The sequence below is a fragment of the Thalassophryne amazonica genome, chromosome 2 (assembly GCF_902500255.1).
Source record: "Thalassophryne amazonica chromosome 2, fThaAma1.1, whole genome shotgun sequence".
In the NCBI taxonomy this organism is placed as follows: Eukaryota; Metazoa; Chordata; class Actinopteri; order Batrachoidiformes; family Batrachoididae; genus Thalassophryne; species Thalassophryne amazonica.
In genome coordinates, this window is record NC_047104.1 from 78,701,788 (window position 1) to 78,729,174 (window position 27,387).

Below are 27,387 nucleotides of genomic sequence, written 5' to 3' on the forward strand. Positions count from 1 at the left end.
TGTGCAGTAATAACAGTTGTAGAGCACAGTAAAGATTTGTTCCTTTTGTGAATCAATGCTAATCACATTGTGCTGCCTGACCCCCACACATCTCTCTGGGGTTTCACACACTTCTTTGCCTTTTTTCCCCTCCTCACTCACTGTTATTCTGTCTGTGCTCCTCCCGCCTAATGATTCCTGTAATCAGAGGGGAGGTGACACCAGCAAAGGGTGTTTGCACACAAACTGGTCACATGTGGGTCAGCACTGCAAACTTGGATATGACAGCAAATAGTTTCCATCATACACTGAGGGCTTGTGTAGCTGCAGTCATAGATGATAATAGATTGTACAATATTTCATGATCAAAACAATGATCAGGGGTCTTCTGTGGAGTATGTCTGTCTCCACGCTAACGTTCAGATGTATCAAATGTGAAATGACTGTGGAAATGTGAGGTGCGCCGTGCAAAAATCTTGGCTGGCTACAGCTATTGTTTTACTGCCGACATGTAGAGGTGATGCTGGGACAATGTTAATAGTGTGAAAACATGAAGTCATCAGGGTGATGTGCACACGCTGAAAATACTTTAATTCTTTAATTTAAAAAAAATGTGTGTGCGCATGTGCGCGCATCATCAATATTACATGTTCCACCTTTGGAATAAAAACCTTTACAGTTTGTATTTGTGTATGCAGGCTTGGGGAGTAATGGAATACATGTAACGTAATTAGGATACAAAAAAAAAGGTAACTGTATTCCGCTACAGTTACAGAAAAAAAGACGTATTCAGATTACAGGTATATTTAGTAAAAATGGGGATTACGTCAAAGGATTACAATTTTAATGCATTTTATGATATTATCTGTATGTAATATTTTTTTTTTCTTTGAAACGAAAACGTCCCTTCATGGACAGCGACATAACGCCTCCTAACCGGGCAAAATATTGATGAAGTACCCGGATGTTAATGCATTTTCAAAGGAGATCCGCGACTGGACACACAGACAAATGCTCGCAAAATACATGTTAAAATGTCATTTTGACCTGGATATTGAGCCAGTAAAATTAAATTACATTAAATTATGTCAGGAAAGTATTAAACTTACTCAGACACACACACATTCCCAAATATTAGTGTTGAAAGTGACACGGATCTGCGCTGTTCAAGCTACGCTGCTCGGCTGAGCTGCTGCTGTGTTCAGAGCAGCGCGGCTCCTAAAACCATTACAACACACACACACACACATATATATATATATATATATATATATATATATATATATATACGAGGTCTGTCAATAAAGCAACGGTCCTTTTTATTTTTTTCAAAAACTATATGGATTTCATTCATATGTTTTTACGTCAGACATGCTTGAACCCTCGTGCGCATGCGTGAGTTTTTCCACGCCTGTCGGTGACGTCATTCGCCTGTGAGCACTCCTTGTGGGAGGAGTCGTCCAGCCCCTTGTCGGAATTCCTTTGTCTGAGAAGTTGCTGAGAGACTGGCGCGTTGTTTGATCAAAATTTTTTCTAAACCTGTGAGACACATCGAAGTGGACACGGTTCGAAAAATTAAGATGGTTTTCAGTGAAAATTTTAACGGCTGATGAGAGATTTTGAGGTGATTCTGTCGCTTTAAGGACTTCCCACGGTGCGAGACGTCGCTCAGCGCTCTCAGCTGCCGTCGTCAGCCTGTTCAAGCTGAAAACCTCCACATTTCAGGCTCTATTGATCCAGGATGTCGTGAGAGAACAGAGAAGTTTCAGAAGAAGTCGGTTTCAGCATTTTATCCGGATATTCCACTGTTAAAGGAGATTTTTTTAATGAAAGACGTGCGGACGGGTCCGCGCGTCGGGACGCAGCCGGCGCGGTGCGGCGGCACAGGAAAAACACCTCCGTGTTGATAACCATTTGTAAAATCCAGGCGGCTTTTGATGGCTTTCAGTGGAGTGAGTATATGAGAAATTGTTTAACAGCAGGACATGTTCCAACTTGTCCTTAAGGCTTTCAACAGAGGTGTTTTTCCTGTGGCGGAGCGTCGCGGACCCGTCCGCACGTCTTTCATTAAAAAAATCTCCTTTAACAGTGGAATATCCAGATAAAATGCTGAAACCGACTTCTTCTGAAACTTCTCTGTTCTCTCACGACGTCCTGGATCAATAGAGCCTGAAATGTGGAGGTTTTCAGCTTGAACAGGCTGACGACGGCGGCTGAGAGCGCTGAGCGACATCTCGCACCGTGAAAAGTCCTTAAAGCGACAGAATCACCTCAAAATCTCTCATCAGCCGTTAAAATTTTCACTGAAAACCAGCTTAATTTTTCGAACCGTGTCCACTTCGATGTCTCTCACAGGTTTAGAAAAAATTTTGATCAAACAACGCGCCAGTCTCTCAGCAACTTCTCAGACAAAGGAATTCCGACGAGGGGCTGGATGACTCCTCCCACAAGGAGTGCTCACAGGCGAATGACGTCACCGACAGGCGTGGAAAAACTCACGCATGCGCATGAGGGTTCAAGCATGTCTGACGTAAAAACATATGAATGAAATCCATATAGTTTTTGAAAAAAATAAAAAGGACCGTTACTTTATTGACAGCCCTCGTATATATAATATTTTTACACAATTATCCTTTATTGACTGAGTTTCATTCATGAAGTCAGTGGTGTGGGTACACATCTCTATGTGTGGGTGTGACTGAGCGGCACAGCGCGGGTCATTATAATCTCATTATTTTAAGGCGCAAATTTAAAAAAAATCCCCAGTCTTGTCAAACAATTTGAATCACTAACGACAAGTATTTTAACTAGACATTGATCTAGCAGTGGAAAATATCAACTAGACATAAGTGAAGAGTTAATGGTCCGTGTCATCGGGCGACACAGGTACGGCAGGAAACATACAGCTGTTTATCATCTAAATATCACAGACAAAGTGACAAGAAGAACCAAAACCACTTACTTATGGAAGGAAATATTGTCTCCCTTTTTTCCTCCATTTGTTTGCCATCATGCACAGCTTTCCGGCATATTCCACCCGTTTCTTGAACTTCTATGCACACAAATCACTAACTTGCCCGGAATTAAAATGGTGACCACACCTCCTTACCGACAGTATTTACTTAATGGTTTTCACTATGCTGTTGTTCTTATTTTGAAAGTTCAATAAGTGGACTGATATGTTAAACATGGTGCGAATTTACTGAACAAGTAGTAGACTTTTTTTTTGTTTTGTATATTGTTCTGCAAACCACTTTTAATTACAAATTCATCCGCACACACCTGAGTTTTTATTATCCTTCATTTGTTTGGCATTTTTTGTTAGCAGGTGAACACTAGATGTGTTTAAAACAATATTGTGGGTGCTCTTAATTCATAATGTGAAGTAAAACAGAGCATTCCATGTAAAAGAAAGAGTTTTATTTTTGCTTAATAAACTGTACTATGTAGTCAAGACTATTTATATTTAGTTTCTTTTGTCTGTATTAGCATATTTGATATTGGAGTAATCCAGAAGTAACTGAAAGTAATCAAATTACATTACTTTAATATTATGGTACTTGGATTACGTTACTGACTACATTTTTCAACAGGTAACTAGTAACTGTATCGGAATATTATTTTAAAGTAACCCTCCCAACCCTGTGTGTATCTTACCAGTATGTATTTAATTAAAATAAAATAAAAAAGTGTGTGTGAATGAAAGGCTTTTTAGCTCAGTAGATAAAAAAGTGCTGATCACACAGAGAAGCTTCTTTTCATCAAAAAGAATCTGCCCTTCCCATTTTCAAAAAAGGCTTTTAGTGCTCACAGACATAAACAAAGTTATTGATGGACAGTTTCAGTTCTGTTCCTGGTGTTGTATATTTTGTAGTGCTGAAGTCCACAGGTTACATTTCAGTGAGGTGTTTGTCAGTGTCATGTTTGTTAAGAAACAAGTGGTTAATGTTGAAGGAATTTGTTGGAGTCAAAAAGGCAAGTTACATGATTTAAGTGAAATGTTTGTAAATAAAAACAAAGCTAATGATATTGAGAGCAGTTACAGTCAAAACAAAAGGAGCAACTAATGAATAAAACATGTTTTCAAAGTCATCATAAAACTGTAATGGTATCATTAAGTATTCGTATTGGTACTGAGTATCGACGAGTACCAAAATGTATGTACTCGTATTTGTACTTAGTCTGGAAAAAAGTGGTATCTGTGCATCCCTAGGGTGGACATAAATACGTGCGCAGCGTGATGTGTAAAATGGTTAATGTTGTTAGAGGACCTTGCAAATGGTGCAATCCAACGTGAGTGTTCAGGGAATGTGAGGATTTACTTGCAAATTGCGATAATTGGCTCATAAGATGATTTTAATTACCAAGGCCAGTGTTACTGGAGTTGTCCGTGGAACTGTGGCCAGCCCAGAGTGCAATATGACGAGAAACCGTGCATTTGTCTGTACCAACACATGTGCTGACTACGCTGAGATTCCTGGCAACAGGGGCTTTCCAGCGTGAGCTGTCACGGCACTGGAGCACTGGATGCACAAAGTATGGAGTTTTTAAGCAAGTCTGCGTAACACTGCGCTACTGTATAGGCAAATCTACGCAACATGGCACAACTGTATACTACATTGTACTGTTGTGAACTGTACACAAAAATTATACTGTTGTGAACTACACACAAAACAGACAAGGATACATCCAGAGTGAAGCAGCTCGCTCTCTCTCTCTCTCTTTCTCTGTGTGTCTCACTCTCTTTTTTTCTTTTTTATTCTGACACACAACTGAGTCTGAAATTTGCGATCTGATGGTACAAGCCCTGACGAGGTAGCAGTGTGTCCTGCTGTACATCTGGAAACGTGAGTGCCGTTTGCTTTCATGTACCGTTTTGAGAATGGAGCGCAGTTCTACAATGCCACAAAACTCATCAAAACGTAGACAGGAGTGGACTCTGCGAGGCAAAAGAAATAGGTTTATAGAGCGGCAAGGGCTATATACATGGCACTAAGCATACATTAAGCAGCTATACTCAACTGTATGCAAGATTAGGAATGCAACCACACTCTATTGTACAGCAGCCTACACAGGGACTACAACAAATCTGCGTGATTTTCCAGTGTACTCAATACACGTCACAAAGCAACTGTATGCAAGGCCAGTGTGGAAGGGCCTTTACTGCTGTCAGCAGTCAGCACTGCTGCTTACACTGCACCTTTTACGGTTCCTACATGCCTGAAAAATATTTAGTTGGTGTTTTCTTGTCATGTCGACTCACTGGAGCAGTGCACTTGAATGATTTCTACGAATGAAACATTGCGTTTTTCAGGACCAGATAAATCCCTAAAAAAATTTAGTGGATGTTACAGCTAAAAACTAAACTGATAACTTTTAGTATTGACTCCAGTACACTGGCAGCTGCTGACACAACAACGAGCGTTTCTGTCTCAGATCAGCCTTCTCTTAGCAAAAGAACTGCTATCTACTGGGCAGTGTTCATGGCAGTGTGAATACCATTTGCCACACATTTGCTAAAAGTGCTGAATCACTTAACAAACTGAATTTTCAGTTTTCAAATTGCTTTTTTTTGCAAATAAAAAAATGACAGATTTACAAATACAGATTTATTTGTAAAAACCAACACACACTTTACAGTAACTTGTGTGTTGGTTTTTACATGTACTGACAAACCACTGGTGACAGGAAAGTAATTTTCCCATAATGCCTTTCAGCATATGTGTCTGTAAAAGCTAAAACCTTCTAAATTAGTGCATTACTTGAATAGTAAAATATATAGCTGATATTTTCGCTTCGTAAAACAACAGAGGTGACGTTAATTTTAGTAACTAGTCCGAAATTAGTTTAACATTTTGAACCATAAGTCAAAACTGTCTTGCTGTGCATGACTCTTGTGATACATCTACAAGTCTGTATGTTTGTGAAAATAAATTATCTTTTTTCTCCCTCTTCCTTTCTCTCTGGTAGACAGCTCTCCTCTGCTGGCAGAGGATTGAGCTCTACCTCTCATAGCTGTCTGTCTGCTACAAAACATGTAAGGCACTAAAACAGGCAGGCACTAAAATGTATGATTTCAGGCTTTACTAATGTTTTTAACTGTTAAGCCTTATTCACTACACCTGCAAAAAATATGGTAGTGGTCTAAAAGTTATCAGAACTAAATTTAGCTGAAGTTAATTGGTCCACTGATGGTTTTCAAAGTTATCTGAAAAGCTAACCAGCTAATAAAAAGTTAGCTTTGCTAATTAGCACATTAGCGGAACTGTGCCCACCACTGCCCTCAGGGAGAAATATTATGCCCCCTACGTTGGCAAATATGAGGTGAAATGTACAACTAAATGGGAAAGTAGAACTGCAATTAAAGACTGGTTAGGATGTCTGGCTGGGGATGTTATCATGACTTTTTTGTCAGTGCTACAAATTAGTGACTGTAAACTAGAAACTTTGTTATGGTTTTAAAACCTTTATAGCACCGATGTTTTGAACATTGTCCCTGAGTCCATATCAAAAAGAAGACATTACAGGCTGTGCTAAATAAGGCCTGATTACATCACCAAATCTTTCGCAAAAATGTTTTGAAATGTTCAAGGCTACACTCAGGCAGGGACTGTACATGCACATGTACATGTTGCTTGTAAAAGAAAAACTTATACATGCACAGTAATAGAACTGGGAGACAAGTAATATATAATCTCGGCATGTGAATCTCATCACTGACAACGATTCGATACGCATCTCGATACGCTACCAGTGATATGATACATATAGCAATACTGATGATATGATGCAATACAATTTACCCCTGTTCCAGATCTGATGCGATTTGATATGTATTTGATGGTGATTCAATTCCTCACAATGCAATGCGATGCGACTTGGTGCAATACGATGTAATTCAACATGATGCAAAGAAATTATACCAAAAATAGAAAATAAAAAGCTGCAATTCAGTATGGTACAATGGCATACATCTTCTTCTGATTCTATTAGAGGCTGAGGATTTGTTTCACTCCTTCTAAGCAGCAAATTTACCAGATTCAACATGAAAGAACATGAATCGGTTCCCTCAAATTTGGAACCAATTTCATCACGATTTCACCCGTCAATTTAAATTGATACACACTGAATGAATCGATGCACTCGCATCGCAGATGTTTGTATCTAGATACTGATTAGTATCGATTAATCTCCACATGCCTGATATAATCCCAAACCTGTTTAAGGTAGAATAAAAACAATATCATATGACCACTTTAAATGTTTTTACAACCATGCATTGCAACAAAGTGATACAATTTTATATATATACACAAGCCAGTCTCACTGATTGTCATGATTCAACTGCACAAAATATATATTAATTTATTGGTTCATCATATTGTCACGAAAAGTGTAAAATTTACCATCATGGCAGCACTAATTCATTCTAATTCATTCAGTGATGGCTGCACGTAATTAAATGTGTGTGTGTGTGTGTGTGGGGGGGGGGGGGGGGGGGGTCGGGGTGGTTATTGTTAGGGTTAGGGGAAGGAGTAGAATTAGTAACAGTGAGTTAAAAAATACCTGTCACGAAAATTTGAATCATTTCGTAACGGGACGATGAAAAAAAAAGAGACTGGACTGATATATATATATATATATATATATATATATATATATATATATATATATATATATAAGGTCTATTAGAAAAGTATCCGACCTTATTAAAAAAAAACATATGGATTTGAATCACGTGTGCTTGCGTGAGCCAACCTTGAACCTTCATGCGCATGCGTGATTTTTTTTCACGCCTGTCGGTTGCGTCATTCGCCTGTGAGCAGGATTTGAGTGAGGAGTGGTCCAGCCCTCTCGGTGTATTTTCATTGTCAGGGAAATGGCTGAGAGACTGCTGCTTTGCTTGATCAGATTTTTTTTAGAAACTGTGAGGCACATCCATGTGGACACCATTTGAGAAATTCAGGTGGTTTTTGGTGAAAATTTTATGGGCTTCAAAGATATTAAGGGATGTTACTGTCCCTTTAAGGACGGCCCACAGCAGCTGTGGGGCGCGCCGCGCTCCAGCTGCCATCGACAGGCTGAGTGACCATTTCATTTCTAAACAGATTGCTCTGTGGATCTGTGACCATCGTGTGCACTTTCTCTGGTTATCACAAGAGCTGGACATCAACTATTTTCCTGCAGATTTCACTTTTAACAAGAGATTTTGTCATGGAAAGCCGAATGGAGGCTTTGCGCGTCACGATGTATTTGCTGCTGGACCGACACAAAACCACCTCAGTTTTGGTCTCACAGGATGGCTTTGAGATGGCATTCAGACAGCTGTCGGTGGTTTTTCAGTCGAGTGATTATCCAAGAAATTGTGGACGAGCCTGGACATGCCAGAACATGTTCTGTGATGCTTCATCACGGCGTTGCTTTGCGCGTTGCGGCACCCGCAATGCGCGGAATTCCTCTGCAACGCCGTGATGAAGTGTCACACAACAGCGCTATATAAATGAAAATACATTGAAATTGAAATTGAATTGTTCAGTGGAAACAGGATGTACCTGAGCTCAATTCTGAGCTTAGTAGCAAAGTCTGTGAACACTTATGATGGACATGTGATTTTATTTTTTCCCTAAATTTGCAAAAATATGAAAAAAAAAGAAAAAAAAAACTTCTTTCACATTGTCATTATCCATTATTGCATATATATTTTTTAAATAATCCATTTTGGAATAAAGATGTAACATAACAAAATGTATAAAAAGTGAAGGGCTGTGAATACTTTCCTGATCGCACATGTACAGTGTTGCATGGTAGTTGGGTAAAGTACCTTTGGATGGGCAAACTGGGGTGGTGGTCCCCATTTTTAAAAAAGGGGGCTAGAGAGCATGTTCCAATGATAGAGGAATCACAATTCTCAGCCTCCCTGAGAAAGCTTATTTCAGGGTACTACCAACCATTTGTCTAACCTTAGATTCAGTAGGAGCAGTGCAGGTTCCATCCTGGTCATAGGACAGTGAACCAGCTCTTTACCCTCACAAGGATATTAGAAGGGTCTTGGGAGTATGACCAACCAGTCTACATGTGTTTTGTAGACTTGGAAAAGTTGTATGACTGCGTCCCTGGGGGTATCCTGTGGGGGTTGTTTCGGGAGTATGGGCTACAGGATTTGCTGCAATGTATGATCCACTCTCTATATGACCAAAGTAGGAGCTGTGTCCGCATTCTCTGCATTACATTAGACCTGTTTTGGGAGGGTGTTAGACATTAGATTGATTATTAATTAATGGACAACTATTTGAAAATCAATTAATCATTTTGAGTCATTTAAAAAAAATCCAAATTATTTGATTTCTATTTCTTAAATGTGAATATTTGTTAGTTTGTTTTACGAGCTGCCATCTGGCAGTAAACTGAATATCTTTGGGCTACGGACAAAGCAAAACATTTGTTAAATGGACTGCATTTATATAGCACTTTTCCATCTGCATCAGACACTCAAAGTGCTTTAAAAAATAATGCCTCACATTCACCCCGATGTGAGGGTGCTGCCATACAAGGTGCTCACTACACAATGGCAATACACTGAAAAAAGAGAATGTTTGAACAAACTTAAAAAAGTGTTACAATTTGTAAAAACCTAAATGAATTAAGTTGTTTGAACATAAGTTTGAAAGTTAAGTCAACTCTAACTTACAAACTTAAGTTCAAACAACTTAATTCATTTAGGTTTTTACAAATTGTAACCCTTTTTTAAGTTGGTTCAAACATTCTCTTTTTTCAGTGTAAGGGATTAAAGACATTGCCCAAGGGCCCTTTGTGATTTACCAGTCAGGCTGGGATTTGAACCAAGGATCTTCTGGTCTCAAGCCCAACAGGCATCAGTTTGGGCTCTGGATAATACTGATCAACATGTTTTCATCATTTTTTGACATTTTATGGACCTAACAGCTATAAAGTAACTGAAAAAATAAGAAACTGATTCATCAGTTATGACATTTGTTGCAGTCCTATTGGTGTTGTTGCTGCTTCTGCAAATATCTGATATGTCTTTTTCCCCCCTCCCTTCATGTACGTGTGGATGTTGGTATGACTTTTCTTGTATGTTGTCTGCATGTGTGTGTGTGTGTGTGTGTGTGTGTGTGTGTAACATGTACATGCAGCTCCAGCCAATGCCCAGATTGTGCACTCTGGCGCAGCATGTAACGTCAAGGATGATAACATCAGTGAGAGAATCTACACCATCAAAGAAGGAGACACACTGGTGCTTCAGTGCATTGTTAAAGGACACCCACGACCACAGGTGAGCTGCTGTGCATGCTGAGCATGTGTACCACAAGACACGTACCTTACCCTTTCATCCAGTGTCTGTACAACTGCACAGAATTGCGTTGAGATGGTTCCTTAAAGAATAACTTTACATTTGTATTAAACAGGTTACAAATCAAGCTTCACATTGCTGTGCTCACTTTTGCTTTGACAGCGAGGAATTCCATTAAATAAAGAAGTCCATGAAGGAATGAATAACGGTGAATGGAGCAGCAATACAGGGAGTTAAAAAAATCCACCATCTGTTTAAAAATATAATGAGATTACACTAGCAACCTCTCATAAAATAGGATCTGTAGGGCTCGACCTTTTCAGTCAGGGTCACGGCATCAGATGTGATTGTTAATTTGGCATACATTTTACCCTGGCTGACCTATAAGACAACCCTGATTATTATACACATTTCAATACAAGTTTAACACAACTTTTTTAAGATATATTTGTGCAAAAACTCTTTTTCAATGAATAAATCTTTTTCTAATCAAGAAAATGCTGTTATTTAAAAACATGTCTTACTTTATGCACATTTTTATAGGTAAACCCTTTGCTTTTTCAGACTCATTCTCACTGTATTTTGTACAGTAACACTACCTCTAACCTTAGTGACATGAAATTTGGGGTTCTACAGGGGTCTGTCTTAGGCCCCCTGCTTTTCTCCCTATATATAGCACCGCTTGGGCACATATTGCGGCGTTTTGGGATTAACTTTCACTGCTATCTAGATGATACTCAGTTATACATGCCGAACTGCTGGTAATCTCTTTCACATAAAATCCTTAGAAGATTGCCTAGCAGCAGTGAGTAGTTGGATGTCTAGAAACTTCCTACTTTTAAACTCTCATAAGACTGAAATGATGGTTCTTGGTCCAGTGAGACATCGGCATCAATTTGACTAGTTAACGTTCAGCCTCGGCTCGTGTGTCATACATCACACTGACAAATTGAGGAACCTTGGGGTAATTTTTGATCCTTCGTTGTCCTTTGGCCTCCACATTAGAAATAATTACTAGGTAGGACTGCTTTCTTCCACCTGCGAAATATAGCGAAGATTCATCCCATCCTGTCTATGGCTGATGTTGAGACCCTGATCCATGCATTTATCTCTTCTAGATTGGACTACTGCAATGTTCTATTTTCTGGTTTACCGCAGTTCAGCATTAGGGCTCTCCAGTTGGTTCAAAATGCTGCAGCCAGACTTTTGACACGAAGCAGAAAGTACAACCACATTACACCCATTTTGGCATCCCTTCACTGGCTTCCTGTCCCAGTGAGATCAGATTTTAAGGTTCTGCTACTAGCCTATAAAATTATTCATGGACTGGCACCTCCCTACCTAGCTGACCTAATTAAACCTTACGTACCGGCCCGGGCTTTCCGTTCTCAGGGTGCAGGACTACTTTGTGTCCCTAAGGTGAATAAGAAGTCTGCGGGTCACAGAGCTTTCTCTTATCGTGCCCCTGTTCTGTGGAATGATCTCCCTGCTTCAATAAAACAGTCAGATTCTGCGTAGATTTTCAAGTCCAAACTTAAGATGCACTTATTTTCCCTTTCATATGGCTAGCATACTGGTACAGTTTTGTTTTATGCTTTTTAGTCTTTTAATTAATTTATTAGTAATTGGAGCGGGCCGCGGCCTGAACTTTACCTAGGTCGTTTAGTGAAGTTTAGGGCTAGTGGCCAGTGATCACCTTAGTATTTCTGTTTTTCTTACTGTTTAATGCTGGCAAATTATACAGTATTTTTTGTCTTTCTGATGCCTGATTGTGTTTTTTTCTCTCTGTTTAAGGTGCAGCTCCATCCAGAGATGGGAGTTGTATTTGTGTTGGCGACCCTCCTGTCCTGTGCACCAAGAGCATTTCTTGTATATTTGTCCGTGAATTGTTCTGTGAATTGTTCTGTAATTTATGTTTGGTGCATGGCCCAAGCAGAGGGTCACCCCTTTGAGTCTGGTCTGCTTGAGGTTTCTTCCTCAGAGGGAGTTTTTCCTTACCACTGTTGCTCTGGGGGTTGGTAAGGTTAGACCTTACCTGTGTGAAGCGCTTTGAGGCAACTCTGTTGTGATTTGGTGCTATATATATGAAAATAAATTGAAAATTGAAATTGAAATACTGACACACGCTTGTTAAACCTCTGAAAAGCGCTACTTTTAATACAACACGTGTTTTTCAGATAGTCTTTTTGGGTGTGCTATTTTCTGATATTATACTCTGTCACATTGTTATTTCATGGCTGCTTAAGAGTTGTTTGATGCCACTCCTGCCCTTTTCGCCATGAGCTTAATGTTTTAGTCCTAACTTTTCTTCAGGTACAGAGGCTGCATGTTTACATCATGTGTAATTTTCCTGGAAGACAAACTTTCCCATGGTGCTGTGGAGTACTCAATCCCAGTGTTATCATCAATAAAAAACAAATAGAAACAAAAAGAAATAAAAAGGGTGTGTGTACTTTTGGTGTTGATAACAATAAACAGCTAACCAGAAGCTTACAATGGCTGTGGTGAATAAATTACCCTGAACCAGCTCACCAACAACATTTGAATGGTGTCCAGCTGATTCCATAGAATCTTAGATGGGCAGGTTGCTTTAGCTCTATTTGGGACACTTGTTTGACAGATCTTTAGCAACAGCGACTGTTGCAAATTTATTGACATGTGAAAGTCTAGAGAAGACATCCCAATATAAGACAAAAACACTGTCTTATATTCAGAAAAAAAAGATATTTTGTAATTTTTTGACTTTAGTGTTTCAACATTGAAACATTAGAAATATGGCCAGCCTGGTGTATTTGTTCTTATTTATTATCAATTTGTTATCCTTGCACCACTCAGATGTTTGCTCCGGTCATTTTTTTAACAGTAATTTATGCATTTATCTTGCATTTTGAGCCATTCTTTCTTAGACGCAATCTCTTGCTCTTTCCTTTGAAGGCAGACATTGAATATCAGAATACATTTGAAACACTCTTATGACCAGTGGGCCTCATGTATCAACATGCGTACGGTGATATTTGAGCGTATATGGGGTGTACGCCAAAACGGCTGCGCCACTTGGCATTTATCAGTATGGTCGTTGGTGTACACTGCGCTGAAAATATACACCAGGTCGAGAGGTGGTGTAAATTATACACCAAAATGAACCAGCACTGGAATTCACAAAAAAATTAAAACGATCGGCCTGGTAAACAGTGCCATCATACAAATCAATGCATATGTTACATAAATAACACTTTCCTGATTATACTACATAATAATCAATACAAATCCCACTTTTGCGGGATTGCTGGTCTACGATCCGTGGCCACAGCGCTGACTGCAAAGAAAGCTTAACTTTATGTGGTGTGATCGTTTTACACTATGAAATTGATAATTACAACTGTAGTTTTGTCATTCCCTTCACCCGTGCTGCAATCAGGTTGTGTCGTCTCCATTCGTTTGTCACAATAACATAAATAAAGAAATACATTTTAAGAATAAAGAAATCTGAAAAATTAGGCGTGTCTTGTTAATTGAGTGAGCAAATATCCACATGTCAAGAATTATTGAAATGTGAAAAGAGAATACAGTGGTCCCTCACTATAACGTGGTTCACCTTTCGCGGCCTCGTCGTTTCGCGGACTTTTTAGTCCAATTTTGCATGCATTTTTTTTACAGTGTTCTGTGTTCTGCGTGTCTGTTTATAAGAATCTTCTTGTGTGGGCCGCTGAAGAGGAGGTACTGCTGGCCCACCACCACCAGATGGCGCCCTGCTTGGAGTGCGGGCTTCAAGCATGAGAGGGCGCCGAAACTAGTGGAGTGACAGCTGTCACATCATCAACACCAGCTGTCACTCATCTACGTCATCCTCCATAAAAGCCGGACTGCAACTCCACCTCCCCGCCGAGAAATCAACTACCATTCAGGTAATTTTCTCTGCTGACTTAAAACATTGAGTAATAATCTGAACTTCTTTGCAGCCGTTTTCCTGTGGTGTTTTCCTTATCTGTGGGATTGGCGTTTGGTGTGATCAGCGACGGCTTCGCTTCACACTGTTGGGTATTTTCTCCTCCAAACATTCTTAAAACCTTTGATAAGACAAACAGAGTCAAGAACCACCAGTGAGACAGAAAGTCAAATTTTACGCGCGGAGTGCAGTCAGGCTATACACCAAAGCTACACTAAAGTCTGGCCTGTGCTTCGCTCTTTTTATTAGTGAATCCCTCATCACATAACAAAAACTTGTCCTAAGGGTGGGGGGAATGACGCAAGACAAGTTTCTTCCCGTAACATAAACACACACGTCAATAAGTGCAGCTGTAAGCAAAACAGTTTCTTTCTTTTACTCTTATCGTCGAAGGTCAGCACATCTCGTTCGCAGTTATCAGCTGTTCTGCATCTGCCTGGAACACTAAGCATCACATCACAATCAGAATAATAATAAGTACATCCAGCTTCTCATTCCCAGTTCAGATTGACCCCAGCATGCTAAAACAAGGTTGAATAACACATACATTCTCGGGTTTAAGTGCAAACAGCACAACACCGTTCTCATCAGAAAGAAGACAAAAGATACAAATGTTTAACAGTGATAACATATATATATATATAAAATCCTTAACATTTCCCACCTGTTTATCACCTGTTAAACATACAGTAGGCATCACCCAGCTTAGTTAGTTAGTTTATTAACTTAATCTATTCTGTCCACGTTTTTATTAATTGAACACCACCAACAGATGGAAGATTTGAATCCAGCTGCTATTTGATCAACCAGTTTATACTCGTCAGGCACTCCTCTGGGGACTCCTATTGCGTCAATATATGTTGGATTTCCTACTCCTTTCCAATCTCTTTTTACTCTATGTCTGGCTATGCCTTTCTGCCAATCCTCAGGAATAAGAGAGGCTGCATATGTCGTAACGTCTTCAGGGGTCATGGGTAACAATAATGATATTAATGCACAATAACCTGACACATTTCGTGGCAGTCTGTCAAAGATTCTGTTATCACCACACCACCACCATACATCACTCCTACCGACTGGTATAAATGAACCGTTTTTCTGTATTATTCGACTACACCACTTGTCTTATTACTTTTTCAGCTAAAGCTTCATAGGCTAAGAGTGTGTTAACTCATCACGTCAACAGTTCAAGCTTGAACTGGAGTTGTGAGCTTTTCAATATCATCATAATTCTCAGTACAGTCATTACAGTTTTCTCCACTAAGGTCTGACTGTTTCAATGCTTGATATTTTGGCATAGTTTGTTGGAAGGCCAGATTACACTGTACAAATGTATTTGACACCATTTTGCCAACCATTGTTTTGATATAAGGGATCACACAACACATGCAAAGTCCAATCAGAATTAGGACTATAATAACTGGTGTCACCATTTTCAATAGTAACTGCCAACATGGTCCTGAAGTCAACCAGGACCAGGGATTCCACCGGTTCACGGCTAGGGTGTCTTTATGCATTGCATCACGAAGTTTATTCAGCTCTTCCAATGCGTCCTGCATATCCACTGAATGAATGGAGTCTGGGATGAAAGTACAGCATGTTGTGTTCAGCAGAACACAAACTCCTCCCTGTGAACCAGTAAGCAAGTCTAAAACCATGCGATTTTGCATCACCATGGTACGTAAAGCATCTATTTCAGTGTTTTGAGCTGCTACTATTTTTTTTTTAGTTACATTCATGAACAGACCCAATCGATAATTCAGAGTTTCAATCATTAATGAATTTTTTTTTTCCACTCCTATCCAGGGGAACAATGAATGTGCTATTTTATCTCCTACAGACCACAATTTTTTGGTCCTTTAGTACATCCGAGCCCCACATGTGATTATGTGGTAACACATCTGGGTATATCAATCTCCTCCGTCTGGTGCTGCCATTCTTCTCTGTGGAGGTCCTACCACATATGTATGGTCAGTCACCTGGGTAGGTGCACACACACCACCCCAATTTGGTGGGAGACTCATGTACAGTCTGGAACCATAAAGCCAATAGATGTCATCATACACCGGAGTACCATTTACAGGTGGTAGCAAAAACTTACTAACATAAGCACATGATTCATCCGTTCCCCATGGACAGGAGCCTGTATAATTACATCCCCGTCCAATGTGATGAAGATAAGTACCATCCACATATTATGTTTTGGTTAGGCTTAAATTATTTGATAAAACATACGTTTGGGTACACAGACGTTTCTTAATTTTACCTACATTTTTATTCCCTGTCCCGTAAAAGCAAATTGGGAATGGCCGTTGTGATGACAATTTAACGTGATGATATTTTTGCGTTTCCCTTCAGTCTAGTCAATGGAGCAGCACTTGGGCACGCTTGTACGTCCTCTGTTGAAATCCCTATCATATAAGTGGTTGCACTGAGGCAAGTGGTGTTACATCTTATCGGATTTGCTGAGAACTGCTGCCCCCGAAATACAGTTTGATTATGCATCCGTATGATAAGACATTCTGTCACCCTAGCAGGGTACGGTTTAGCCGTCAGAGCTGGGTGTGTTGAGGATATAGGTATTTGCGAACAAACATAACAATTAGTAACGTAATTCCATAGCCAATAAATGAACATATCTGTACCACATATTAGTATGGTATATATGAGGGTGTCCATCTGTCTCATTCACATTATGAATAAACCTCTTCTGACGTTGCTTGCGTTGTTCTCTGGCTTGGTCCACAGTGAGCTGCAATTCTTGGGTCAACCACCAGGCCAGGAATCCGAGGAGCACGAAACACACTAAGATCACAACGCAACCGGCTGCCCTACCAACAGTCCGGCAGCGGCGGCGCTGAGCACGCCGCTCCGGGGTCTGCTGTAGTTCAGTCATGATTGCTAGGATACAGTGTTGTTAACCACCTCACCTAATAGTGCAAGGATCTCCCTGCTTCACTGGCATTGAGACAATCTATTGCTAATTAATAGACTCCCTTTGTAGCCAGACTTCCCCTTACACTGTGGAGGCCGCCAACACACGCTGTATCTTACAGTGATGTATCCACGTTGATCTCTCCGCTATCTTACTGCAGTTGGTGTTGTTAACAGCACTTGGTATAGACCTTCCCAACGAGGACTGGACCAGTTCTTCCTCTTAATCACTCTGATGAACACCCAGTCTCCTGGCTAGACTACTGGAAGGCCGTCCTGTGGAAGATCAAAATTATTCGGCAGTAAATGTGTTTAAGTTATCTCTTTCTGTGTTAATGTCTTTTTCATAAAATTTGCTAATGTTTGTTCCTCATCTGCTGTTTTAGTATCCATGTCAAAATTGGTAGACGATATGGTCGTCCATAAAGTATCTCAAATGGTGTTAACCCTGATGGTGTTGGTGTTATTCTCATATACAATTTTACTAGGTCCAACATTCAATCCAGGTTCGTTTTGTCTCTTCTATACATTTCCTTAATCTTATTTTTATTGTGCCCTTTGTCCTTTCCACTAATCCGGCACTGTGTGGTTGATAAGCACAATGATTTTTGAGATTGACCTGTAGCGCTTCTCCTACGTATTGCACTATTGTATTAACAAAATGCGCTCCATTATCTGAATAGACTATTTCTGGTATTCCAAATCATGGAATGATGTCTTTGCACAGTGCCTTAGCCACTGTAAGTGCACCTGCATGTTTTGTAGGGAACAATTCTACCCATTTTGAGAAGGCATCAATTATGACTAAACAAAATTCCTTCCCTTCATGTTTACTCAGCTGTATATAATCCATATGAATCACTTGAAAGGGATATTGTGGTGTTGGAAATTTGCCTCTTTGGGGTCTCAAATTGCCTTGTGAATTGTGTTTTGCACATGTCATGCATGCTCTACAATGCTGTTTTGCATATGCATCGAACCCATAAAGACAAAAAATAGATTGCAATTGCGATATCATACCCCCTGATGAGACATGCGTCACGCCATGGCTCATAATAGCTGCCCATTTAAACATATTTTTTGGCAATATGGGTTTCTTTTGTGGTCATACGTACAAATCATTTGCATACGTAGCTCCTTTAGCTATCCACATTTGTTTTTCTCTGTCAGTTGCCTGCTGTTGCATGTCAGCAAGCAGTGTATGACCTAAATGCAAATCTGGAGTAGTTTCCTGTACAACAAAAATAGAAGAAGCTGCTGCTGCCTCTTTTGCTGCTCTGTCAGCAAAATCATTTCCTTTTGAAATACTGTCAGAGCCTTTGGTGTGAGCCGCACATTTGCATATAGCAATTTGTTTAGGCAATTTCACAGCTTTCAGTAGTGCAGTTAGGAGAGTGGCATGAGTCACTGGCTTTCCAGATGATGTCACCATTCCACGCTCTTCCCACAGTTTTGCAAACACATGCACTGTGCTAAAAGCGTACTGGTTGTCTGTATAAATTGTTACAGCCGTACCTTTAAACAGATAGCAAGCTGCAGTTAAAGCAACTAATTCAGCTGCTTGTGCTGAAAATGAGGATGGCAATGAAGCAGAATCCAATACTTCTGAATTTGTGACAACAGCATATCCAGATTGTGTTTTTAGTGGAAGAACCATCCACATACGCAATTGTACTGTTTGGAATGGGTGTGTCCTGGAGGTCTGGGCGTGCTTTCGTACAGACCGTAGCTACATCAAGACAATTGTGCGGCTCACCATCCTCAGGTAAGGGTATCAATGTGGATGGATTCAATGTTGTACAGCGCTCTACCGTAAGATGTGGTTGTGATAATAGCAAGGACATACACGAAAGATGTCTTGCTGGGGACAAAAGGCTCATGTTTGTCTGCAACAGAAGTGCAGAGACTGCATGTGGAACTTTCAGTGTCAACTGATGGAATAGAACAACATTACTGCTACTTTGAACAGCCATAGAGGCTGCAACAACAGCCTGTATGCATGGTGGTAAAGCACTTGCTACTGCATCCAATTTAGATGAGTAGTAGGCAACTGGCCTCAATTTTGAGCCATACACTTAAACCAAAACACTAGTCATGAACTTATTCTTACAATCAACTGTTTGAATGAATGGTTTACTATAATCTGGTAGTGCCAAAACTGTGGATGACACTAATGTTTGTTTTACTTTTACAAAGCTTCCTCAGCATCTTTGTTCCATTCCAACACGGTTGACATTGAAATATCATCTTTGTACATCAAATCAGAAAGTGGACTAGTCAATTCTGCATAGCAGGGAATCCATGCCCTGCAGTAATTAGTCAGTCCAAGAAATGACATCATCTGCTTTTTGGTTTGTGGTTTTGGAGCGTGCAAAATTGCTTCCTTCCTGTCAGACAGGATCGTGCGCCCTGTGGCTGATAACTCATGTCCTAAATATTTTACTTTATCCCTACACAACTGAACTTTGTTTTTACTCGCTTTGTGGCCATTATCAAATAAGAAACATAATAATGCTACTGTGTCAGTTATGCAGTTTTCTCGTGTGTCAGAGGCAATCAAATGTCATCGACATACACTAATAGTTGGCTATCTGCCAGTGGAATAAAATTGGCTAAACATGCTGACATGACTTGAGAATAAATAGTTGGGCTCTCTGCGTAACCCTGCGGTAATCTGGTAAATGTATATCGTTGTCCTTTAAAGGTAAAAGCAAACCAGAATTGACTATCTGGGTGTACTGGTACAGAAAAAAAAAAAATGCATTACTGATATCTATTACAGAAAAACAACTAGAATTTAATCTCAATGAGCTTAACAGTGTGTGCGGATCTGGTACACATGGAGCTCTTTTTACTACAGCAGCATTTACTGCCTGCAGATCTTGAATCATTCTCCACCCCACTGAGGGCGGAGCCTTTTTTTTACAGGAAATATGGGTGTGTTACATGGTGAATCTGGACATGGCACTATTACTCCTGCTGTTAACAAATCCTCTATTACTGGCCTGATTCCTTCAATTGCATCAGGTTTCAATGGATACTGTCTTACACATGGTCTGTATTCTGTTTTTGGTCTTATAACTACAGGTTGTGCATTTTTTATCAGTCCTACGTCTGAAGGACCTGTTGTCCACAATCCTGATGGTACAGAAGAGAGAGATCATCCTCTTCAGGACTCAACTGAAACACTCAGGATTGTGAAGTGGACACATCAATGTGTGTTCCAGCTGTCAGCACCAATGAGACATTAACTGGCACTTTATACAATTTAGTTGATGGACTGAACTCCGTTCCTGGTCCAACTCTGCTCCAATCAGTGGCTGACAAAGCTGTTATGACTGTCAGTCCCAATTCTTGCCATTCTGTCAAATATGGTTTACAAAGTGACACATGTAATGGCATACCTGTGAATCTCAATTTTAAAACATCTTCAGTGGCACCTGTTACTGTTATGACAGCTGTTGAGTTGCCATCATGAATCAAATCGGTCATTGTCAGCTTCACAGGTGAAATATTTTTCAATTTGTTTTCATACACTGGTGTTCCTGGCAATATGCCACTATGGACTCTAAATACACTCTCAAATCTGCATCTAAACTCTGTCCATGGTTCTCCTTCTTTCTGAGTTGTCCTGGTAATTTCAGTATAATTTATCTTTGGTCCTAACACACCTTTTGCACGTGTAATCATAGCTTCCACTCTTGTTTTCAAGACTGGATCATCATGTGGCAATGGTACGCCTTGTTGGTCTGCAGGATTCCAGTCTCCGCGTACCTGACTCCATTTAGGGCCACATGCTTTCATCCACACCTGTTGGACTTCAGGTCCACTAAGGTGGTAAGAACTTCTAATGTTTTCTATATCCTGCATAAATCCCTCAATATCGACATGTGGCGATGGTATCATGTCGACTGCTGCTTTGATATCATCAGCATTCCATGTTCGATATACGAGCATGGTTGATCGATATCCTGCTGTTCCTGCACGAGGATTTGGTACTTCTATCATAGGATAGGCACCTCCCTGGTCACTGTGTTCCACCATGGGAGGGGCTGTAGGCACTTTCGCTTGACTGCGTGTTTGTGGTTTTTCTGGTTTTCTGGTTTTTCACTTTTTACCTTAGGTTTTACTGCCAAATCATACTGTGGTGGCGGTACATCGTCATCCTCTGGTAGAGGAGATAAGGGTGTTGTTGTCACCGACGATCCAGCCGGCGGTGGTTGCTGAGGTTGTTCTGGTTCTCTGCGCTGAATTATCACATCTTCTTCTGCCTTACCTACAGCTTTCTTTTTCCTTGCTTTCTCTAATCGTCGCTTCTCTGCTCCCTTCTGTCTGTTCTCTGCTTCCTCCTCCCAAAATGCCACTAAATCTGCCCCTACTTTCTGCATCTTTTTCTCATCACCTTTATGTTGCTGTTCTAACTCCTTCTTCAGCTTCTGTATACTGATCAGGTTCAGTCGTCCGTCAAAGTCATGTTTATTTATCCAGGTCTCCAATTTCTTTGTTGCTTTTGGATTTTTTGCTTCCATAAATTTCCAGTCGTCAGTTGATAAATTTCCCTATTTATAGACGTCTTACCCCCCATTTTTATTATCCCTTGTTATAATTTGGACTTCAGACGGGGGCACACCTAGGGTGTTCTAAATCTGAAGTTTTCACACTTTCTTTGGACGTGACAATTAATTTGCCGTCGTGTGGTTGATTCCTTTCACCTCCCCGTAGGAAGCGGAATCACTTGCCTGCTGCTTCCACACGCACGGTTGTCACTAACGTTGTCCAAAGTATTACACTTTCACACAGTTATTTACACTTACACAAAACACTATTTACACATAGAAACACTTTTAATAATCGTACGCGTATTCTTATGCCAGGGGAGCTCGCCCTCCTGTGAAATTTAACTAATGTCCTGCATTAGGGGAGTCCGCCGTCCCTGCCAAATTTAACTGCTTTTTTACAGTGCACGTATTTCTACCCGGGATTTCCTTTACGTATTAAAACAGAGGAGTCCGTATCCTCCTTCCGGAATTTAACTACGTGCGTCCCTCGCAACCGTAGAGGAGTCCGCCCTCCTTACAGAGTTTAACTGCTTTGCATTAACAGATGATTCTGTATCATCGCTTACGGAGTTTAACTGTTTTATGTGATCACTTTTATCCCCTACCGGTACGCGTATATAAACAGAGGAGTCCGCACCCTCCTTACAGAGTTTAACTGCTTTGCATTAACAGACGATTCTGTATCATCGCTTGCGGAATTTAACTGTTTATGTGATCTGATCACCACTCACTCAGTACTATTTACAAAGAAATTCTACTCACTGACTCGACTTCCTGTCTGTCTTCTTCGGGAAAATCTCGTCAACCAGACGATGCCAACGGTGGTCGACAATTGCAGACACGATCAATCGATCGGACCTTGGCCAAGGATTTACGTCTGGACTTGACGACCTCCGCTGGACACCTCCGGTATTGTTGAGCTCCCGGACGTAGCCCCCAGTCAATGTTGGGTATTTTCTCCTCCAAACATTCTTAAAACCTTTGATAAGACAAACAGAGTCAAGAACCACCAGTGAGACAGAAAGTCAAATTTTACGCACGGAGTGCAGTCAGGCTATACACCAAAGCTACACTAAAGTCTGGCCTGTGCTTCGCTCTTTTTATTAGTGAATCCCTCATCACATAAACAAAAACTTGTCCTAAGGGTGGGGGGAATGACGCAAGACAAGTTTCTTCCCGTAACATAAACACACACGTCAATAAGTGCAGCTGTAAGCAAAACAGTTTCTTTCTTTTACTCTTATCGTCGAAGGTCAGCACATCTCGTTCGCAGTTATCAGCTGTTCTGCATCTGCCTGGAACACTAAGCATCACATCACAATCAGAATAATAATAAGTACATCCAGCTTCTCATTCCCAGTTCAGATTGACCCCAGCATGCTAAAACAAGGTTGAATAACACATACATTCTCGGGTTTAAGTGCAAACAGCACAACACCGTTCTCATCAGAAAGAAGACAAAAGGTACAAATGTTTAACAGTGATAACATATATATATATATAAAATCCTTAACACACACCCCAACCAGATAAGTGATTAGACAGGAGCTGCACGAGTGTGTGATTAGAGGTGGAGGTGCTCCCTCCCAAACGAACACAGACTGTGGGATTACTGAGTGTGCAAACTCACACTCATCAATACTGTTTCTGTTCTCTGCCAGCAGTACCGGGTCTGACTGCTGAAGACAGTGGCCACCTGGGGCGCAGGGCTTGGCAGCTCCGGTGTTCTTCAGATCCGTTGGTGGTGGAAGCTGTGTGGGATCCAGCTCTTCTCTCGCCAGACGTCTTCTATCTTCGAGCCTGCCCACACGTCACCTTGTGTATAATTGACATTCCACCATATTGTTATTGTCTGTACTTCGTTGTGCGATTCACAACATTAAATTGTTACTTTTTGGCTTATCCATTGTCCGTTCATTAACGCCCCCTGTTGTGGGTCCGTGTCACGACACCTTCCCAACACTTCTCGCCCAGAAGAAAAAAGAGCGCCAACAACTACCCATAACTGTGTTTGTCACTTGGAAACAGACACCTGCAGCCAGGTGTGAGTGGAAAAAGGCGCGGCGTCAGGATGCAGAGGCGTGATCTGTGAAATACTGGTCAGTCACTATTAATAATTTCTTATGTGTCCAACCTCGTAGGTTGATCGTTAAAATTAAATTCGTTAGTTCTAAAAGCCATCATAATTATTTATAGGAAAACAAATGTTTGGGCCTGAAAACAGTTTGGTCTTATTTTTCTACTAAGGTTTGAACTTTGAGAGTGTTTACACACGAGAGAAAAGTGAGAAAATGTTCATGCCTGATTGAGAAAGTGTATAAAGTGTGTAGTGAGGGGTTTTACAGCTTTAGAAAGTGTATAATAATTGTAAAAAAAATAACGCTGACTACGTCGCGGTTTCGCGTATTACGGGCTATTTTTAGAACATAACTCCCGTGATAAACGAGGGACCACTGTAACACTTTTTTGATTATACTACAAAACAATTGATACGATGGCCGCTTATGACGCTCTATTGGCACGCGTTGTGATTGGTGGAGTTCTTTTTCTTTGCCGTCTTCCTGGCTTCCATGTCGTAAAATGAGGGTGTGTCTGAAGTGGAGTCTGAATATTTATGGGCGTGTTTATTATAATTACGATTGTTTTCACCTGCCGCATTTATCAAGGTCGCGTCAGGCGTACGCCGGAAATGGGCAGGTGCGCACTGCTTGATACATGTCACGGCAACTTTGGTGTACTTCAAATTTACACCGTAAATTTACACCACAAGTGCACAACTTTGATACATGAGGCCCAATATCACCAAAAATATATTTTGTAAGTAATCATATTAAGCAAGAACACATTGATAACTACTTCATACAATTTCAAGATTCAGAAATAATGTGCTTTAAGTTTATCATGAGCTCTAAGGCAGCAGCATCAAAGTGAGTAGAGCACTCGTGGGCTCAATTGATAACAGATTTGACATCACTAAGGTTGTAAAAAGTTAACTCGCGGTGTCTCTGTATGAGAACTGCATATCCGCAGGAATTGAACTTGTCATCTTTATAACAAGCAGCACTCTTTGTAATCACAATGATCTCTCAGTAATTAATGGCATGATAATTCATGGATACTAGACTATTTGTTTGATTGGTCTTAATACACTCAACAAAAATATAAACGCAACACTTTTGGTTTTGCTCCCATTTTGTATGAGATGAACTCAAAGATCTAAAACTTTTTCCACATACACAATATCACCATTTCCTTCAAATATTGTTCACAAACCAGTCTAAATCTGTGATAGTGAGCACTTCTCCTTTGCTGAGATAATTCATCCCACCTCACAGGTGTGCCATATCAAGATGCTGATTAGACACCATGATTAGTGCACAGGTGTGCCTTAGACTGCCCACAATAAAAGGCCACTCTGAAAGGTGCAGTTTTGTTTTATTGGGGGGGATACGAGTCAGTATCTGGTGTGACCACCATTTGCCTCATGCAGTGCAACACATCTCCCTCGCATAGAGTTGATCAGGTTGTCAATTGTGGCCTGTGGAATGTTGGTCCACTCCTCTTCAATGGCTGTGCGAAGTTGCTGGATATTGGCAGGAACTGGTACACACTGTCATATACGCCGGTCCAGAGCATCCCAAACATGCTCAATGGGTGACATGTCCGGTGAGTATGCCGACCATGCAAGAACTGGGACATTTTCAGCTTCCAAGAATTGTGTACAGATCCTTGCAACATGGGGCCGTGCATTATCCTGCTGCAACATGAGGTGATGTTCTTGGATGTGTATGGCACAACAATGGGCCTCAGGATCTCGTCACGGTATCTCTGTGCATTCAAAATGCCATCAATAAAATGCACCTGTGTTCTTCGTCCATAACAGATGCCTGCCCATACCATAACCCCACCGCCATCATGGGCCACTCGATCCACAACACTGACATCAGAAAACCGCTCACCCACACGACGCCACACACGCTGTCTGCCATCTGCCCTGAACAGTGTGATCCGGGATTCATCTGTGAAGAGAACACCTCTCCAACATGCCAAACGCCAGCGAATGTGAGCATTTGCCCACTCAAGTCGGTTATGACGACGAACTGGAGTCAGGTCGAGACCCCGATGAGGACGACGAGCATGCAGATGAGCTTCCCTGAGACGGTTTCTGACAGTTTGTGCAGAAATTCTTTGGTTATGCAAACCAATTGTTTCAGCAGCTGTCCGAGTGGCTGGTCTCAGACGATCTTGGAGGTGAACATGCTGGATGTGGAGGTCCTGGGCTGGTGTGGTTACACGTGGTCTGCGGTTGTGAGGCTGGTTGGATGTACTGCCAAATTCTCTGAAACGCCTTTGAGACGGCTTATGGTAGAGAAATTAACATTCAATACACGAGCAACAGCTCTGGTTGACATTCCTGCTGTCAGCATGCCAATTGCACGCTCCCTCAAATCTTGCGACATCTGTGGCATTGTGCTGTGTGATAAAACTGCACCTTTCAGAGTGGCCTTTTATTGTGGGTAGTCTAAGGCACACCTGTGCACTAATCATGGTGTCTAATCAGCATCTTGATATGGCACACCTGTGAGGTGGGATGGATTATCTCAGCAAAGGAGAAGTGCTCACTATCACAGATTTAGACTGGTTTGTGAACAATATTTGAGGGAAATGGTGATATTGTGTATGTGGAAAAAGTTTTAGATCTTTGAGTTCATCTCATACAAAATGGGAACAAAACCAAAAGTGTTGCGTTTATATTTTTGTTGAGTGTATTAACATATCATACATTTTGGATAGATGGAGTGTTTGTTCAATCACGCTTAATATGCACATTCTGTAGCTTTAATGATTAAGTCTTATAATATCATTAAGAGAGTGGCTATACGCCCAACCGTTGGGTCAATAAAGTAAATACACGAGCATATACACCCAACCACAACCGACCAGTGAGCGCACTTGTAAGCCCACTTCCGGTTTCAACGCGGGAGGGGAAAAAGGCAGATATTTTCTTGCCGGCTGCGGGAGGGTTCACAGCCCGCGGAGGAGCTGTGATCTAAAGTGGTTTTGTTTGGCTTATCACACCCAGGGAACTGTGTCAAACTAACACCATCTTACAGCCAACAAGCAGCATTTTGTTCAAAAACTGTTTTGTCATTGTTAACAGGCTTCGTTCAAAATGCTTATGACGTTTTGTCTGTTTTCATCCATTGCAGTGTTTTCGCAGTCACTAAAGATGGCACCATTAAATGTGTCAAACATACGCTGCAATAGAGCCTTAAAAAGTGGTGTAAAATGTAGTTTAGATGCACAAAACATGTCAAATACACGATCACGGTTGGGCAAATAAGATAAGATATTATATTTATCTGCCGAACAGTTGTGCAGGTAACGTTCAATGTATGACTTATCTGCCCAACGGTTGGGCGTATAGCCTTTGCCTATCATTAAATAGACATCACAATGGGTTTTTACATGGGAAATTATGCAAATTGCAATGCAAATGACATCATTTTATGTTGGTCAATTGCTGTATTTAGCATTAACCTACTGTTGGCTTGTTTTTCTGTGGGTGTATTCATATCTAAAGGAGCTCAATACTTTGAATTAAAAAATAAAATAAAATCCAGTTAGAGATAAGTGTTGTCTGTGAAAATGATCTG

The 27,387-nt window shown here is 40.7% G+C and overlaps 1 protein-coding gene across 1 annotated transcript in view; it reads left to right on the top strand.

The window, feature by feature from the left end:
- LOC117526335 (MAM domain-containing glycosylphosphatidylinositol anchor protein 1) overlaps window positions 1-27,387 on the top strand; it is a 1,010,161-nt gene that overhangs the window by 277,992 nt on the left and 704,782 nt on the right. The window contains exon 3 of the mRNA XM_034188407.1: window positions 10,134-10,273. Within this exon, the coding sequence (XP_034044298.1) occupies window positions 10,134-10,273 (140 nt within the window). The remainder of the gene's footprint in view (window positions 1-10,133; window positions 10,274-27,387) is intronic.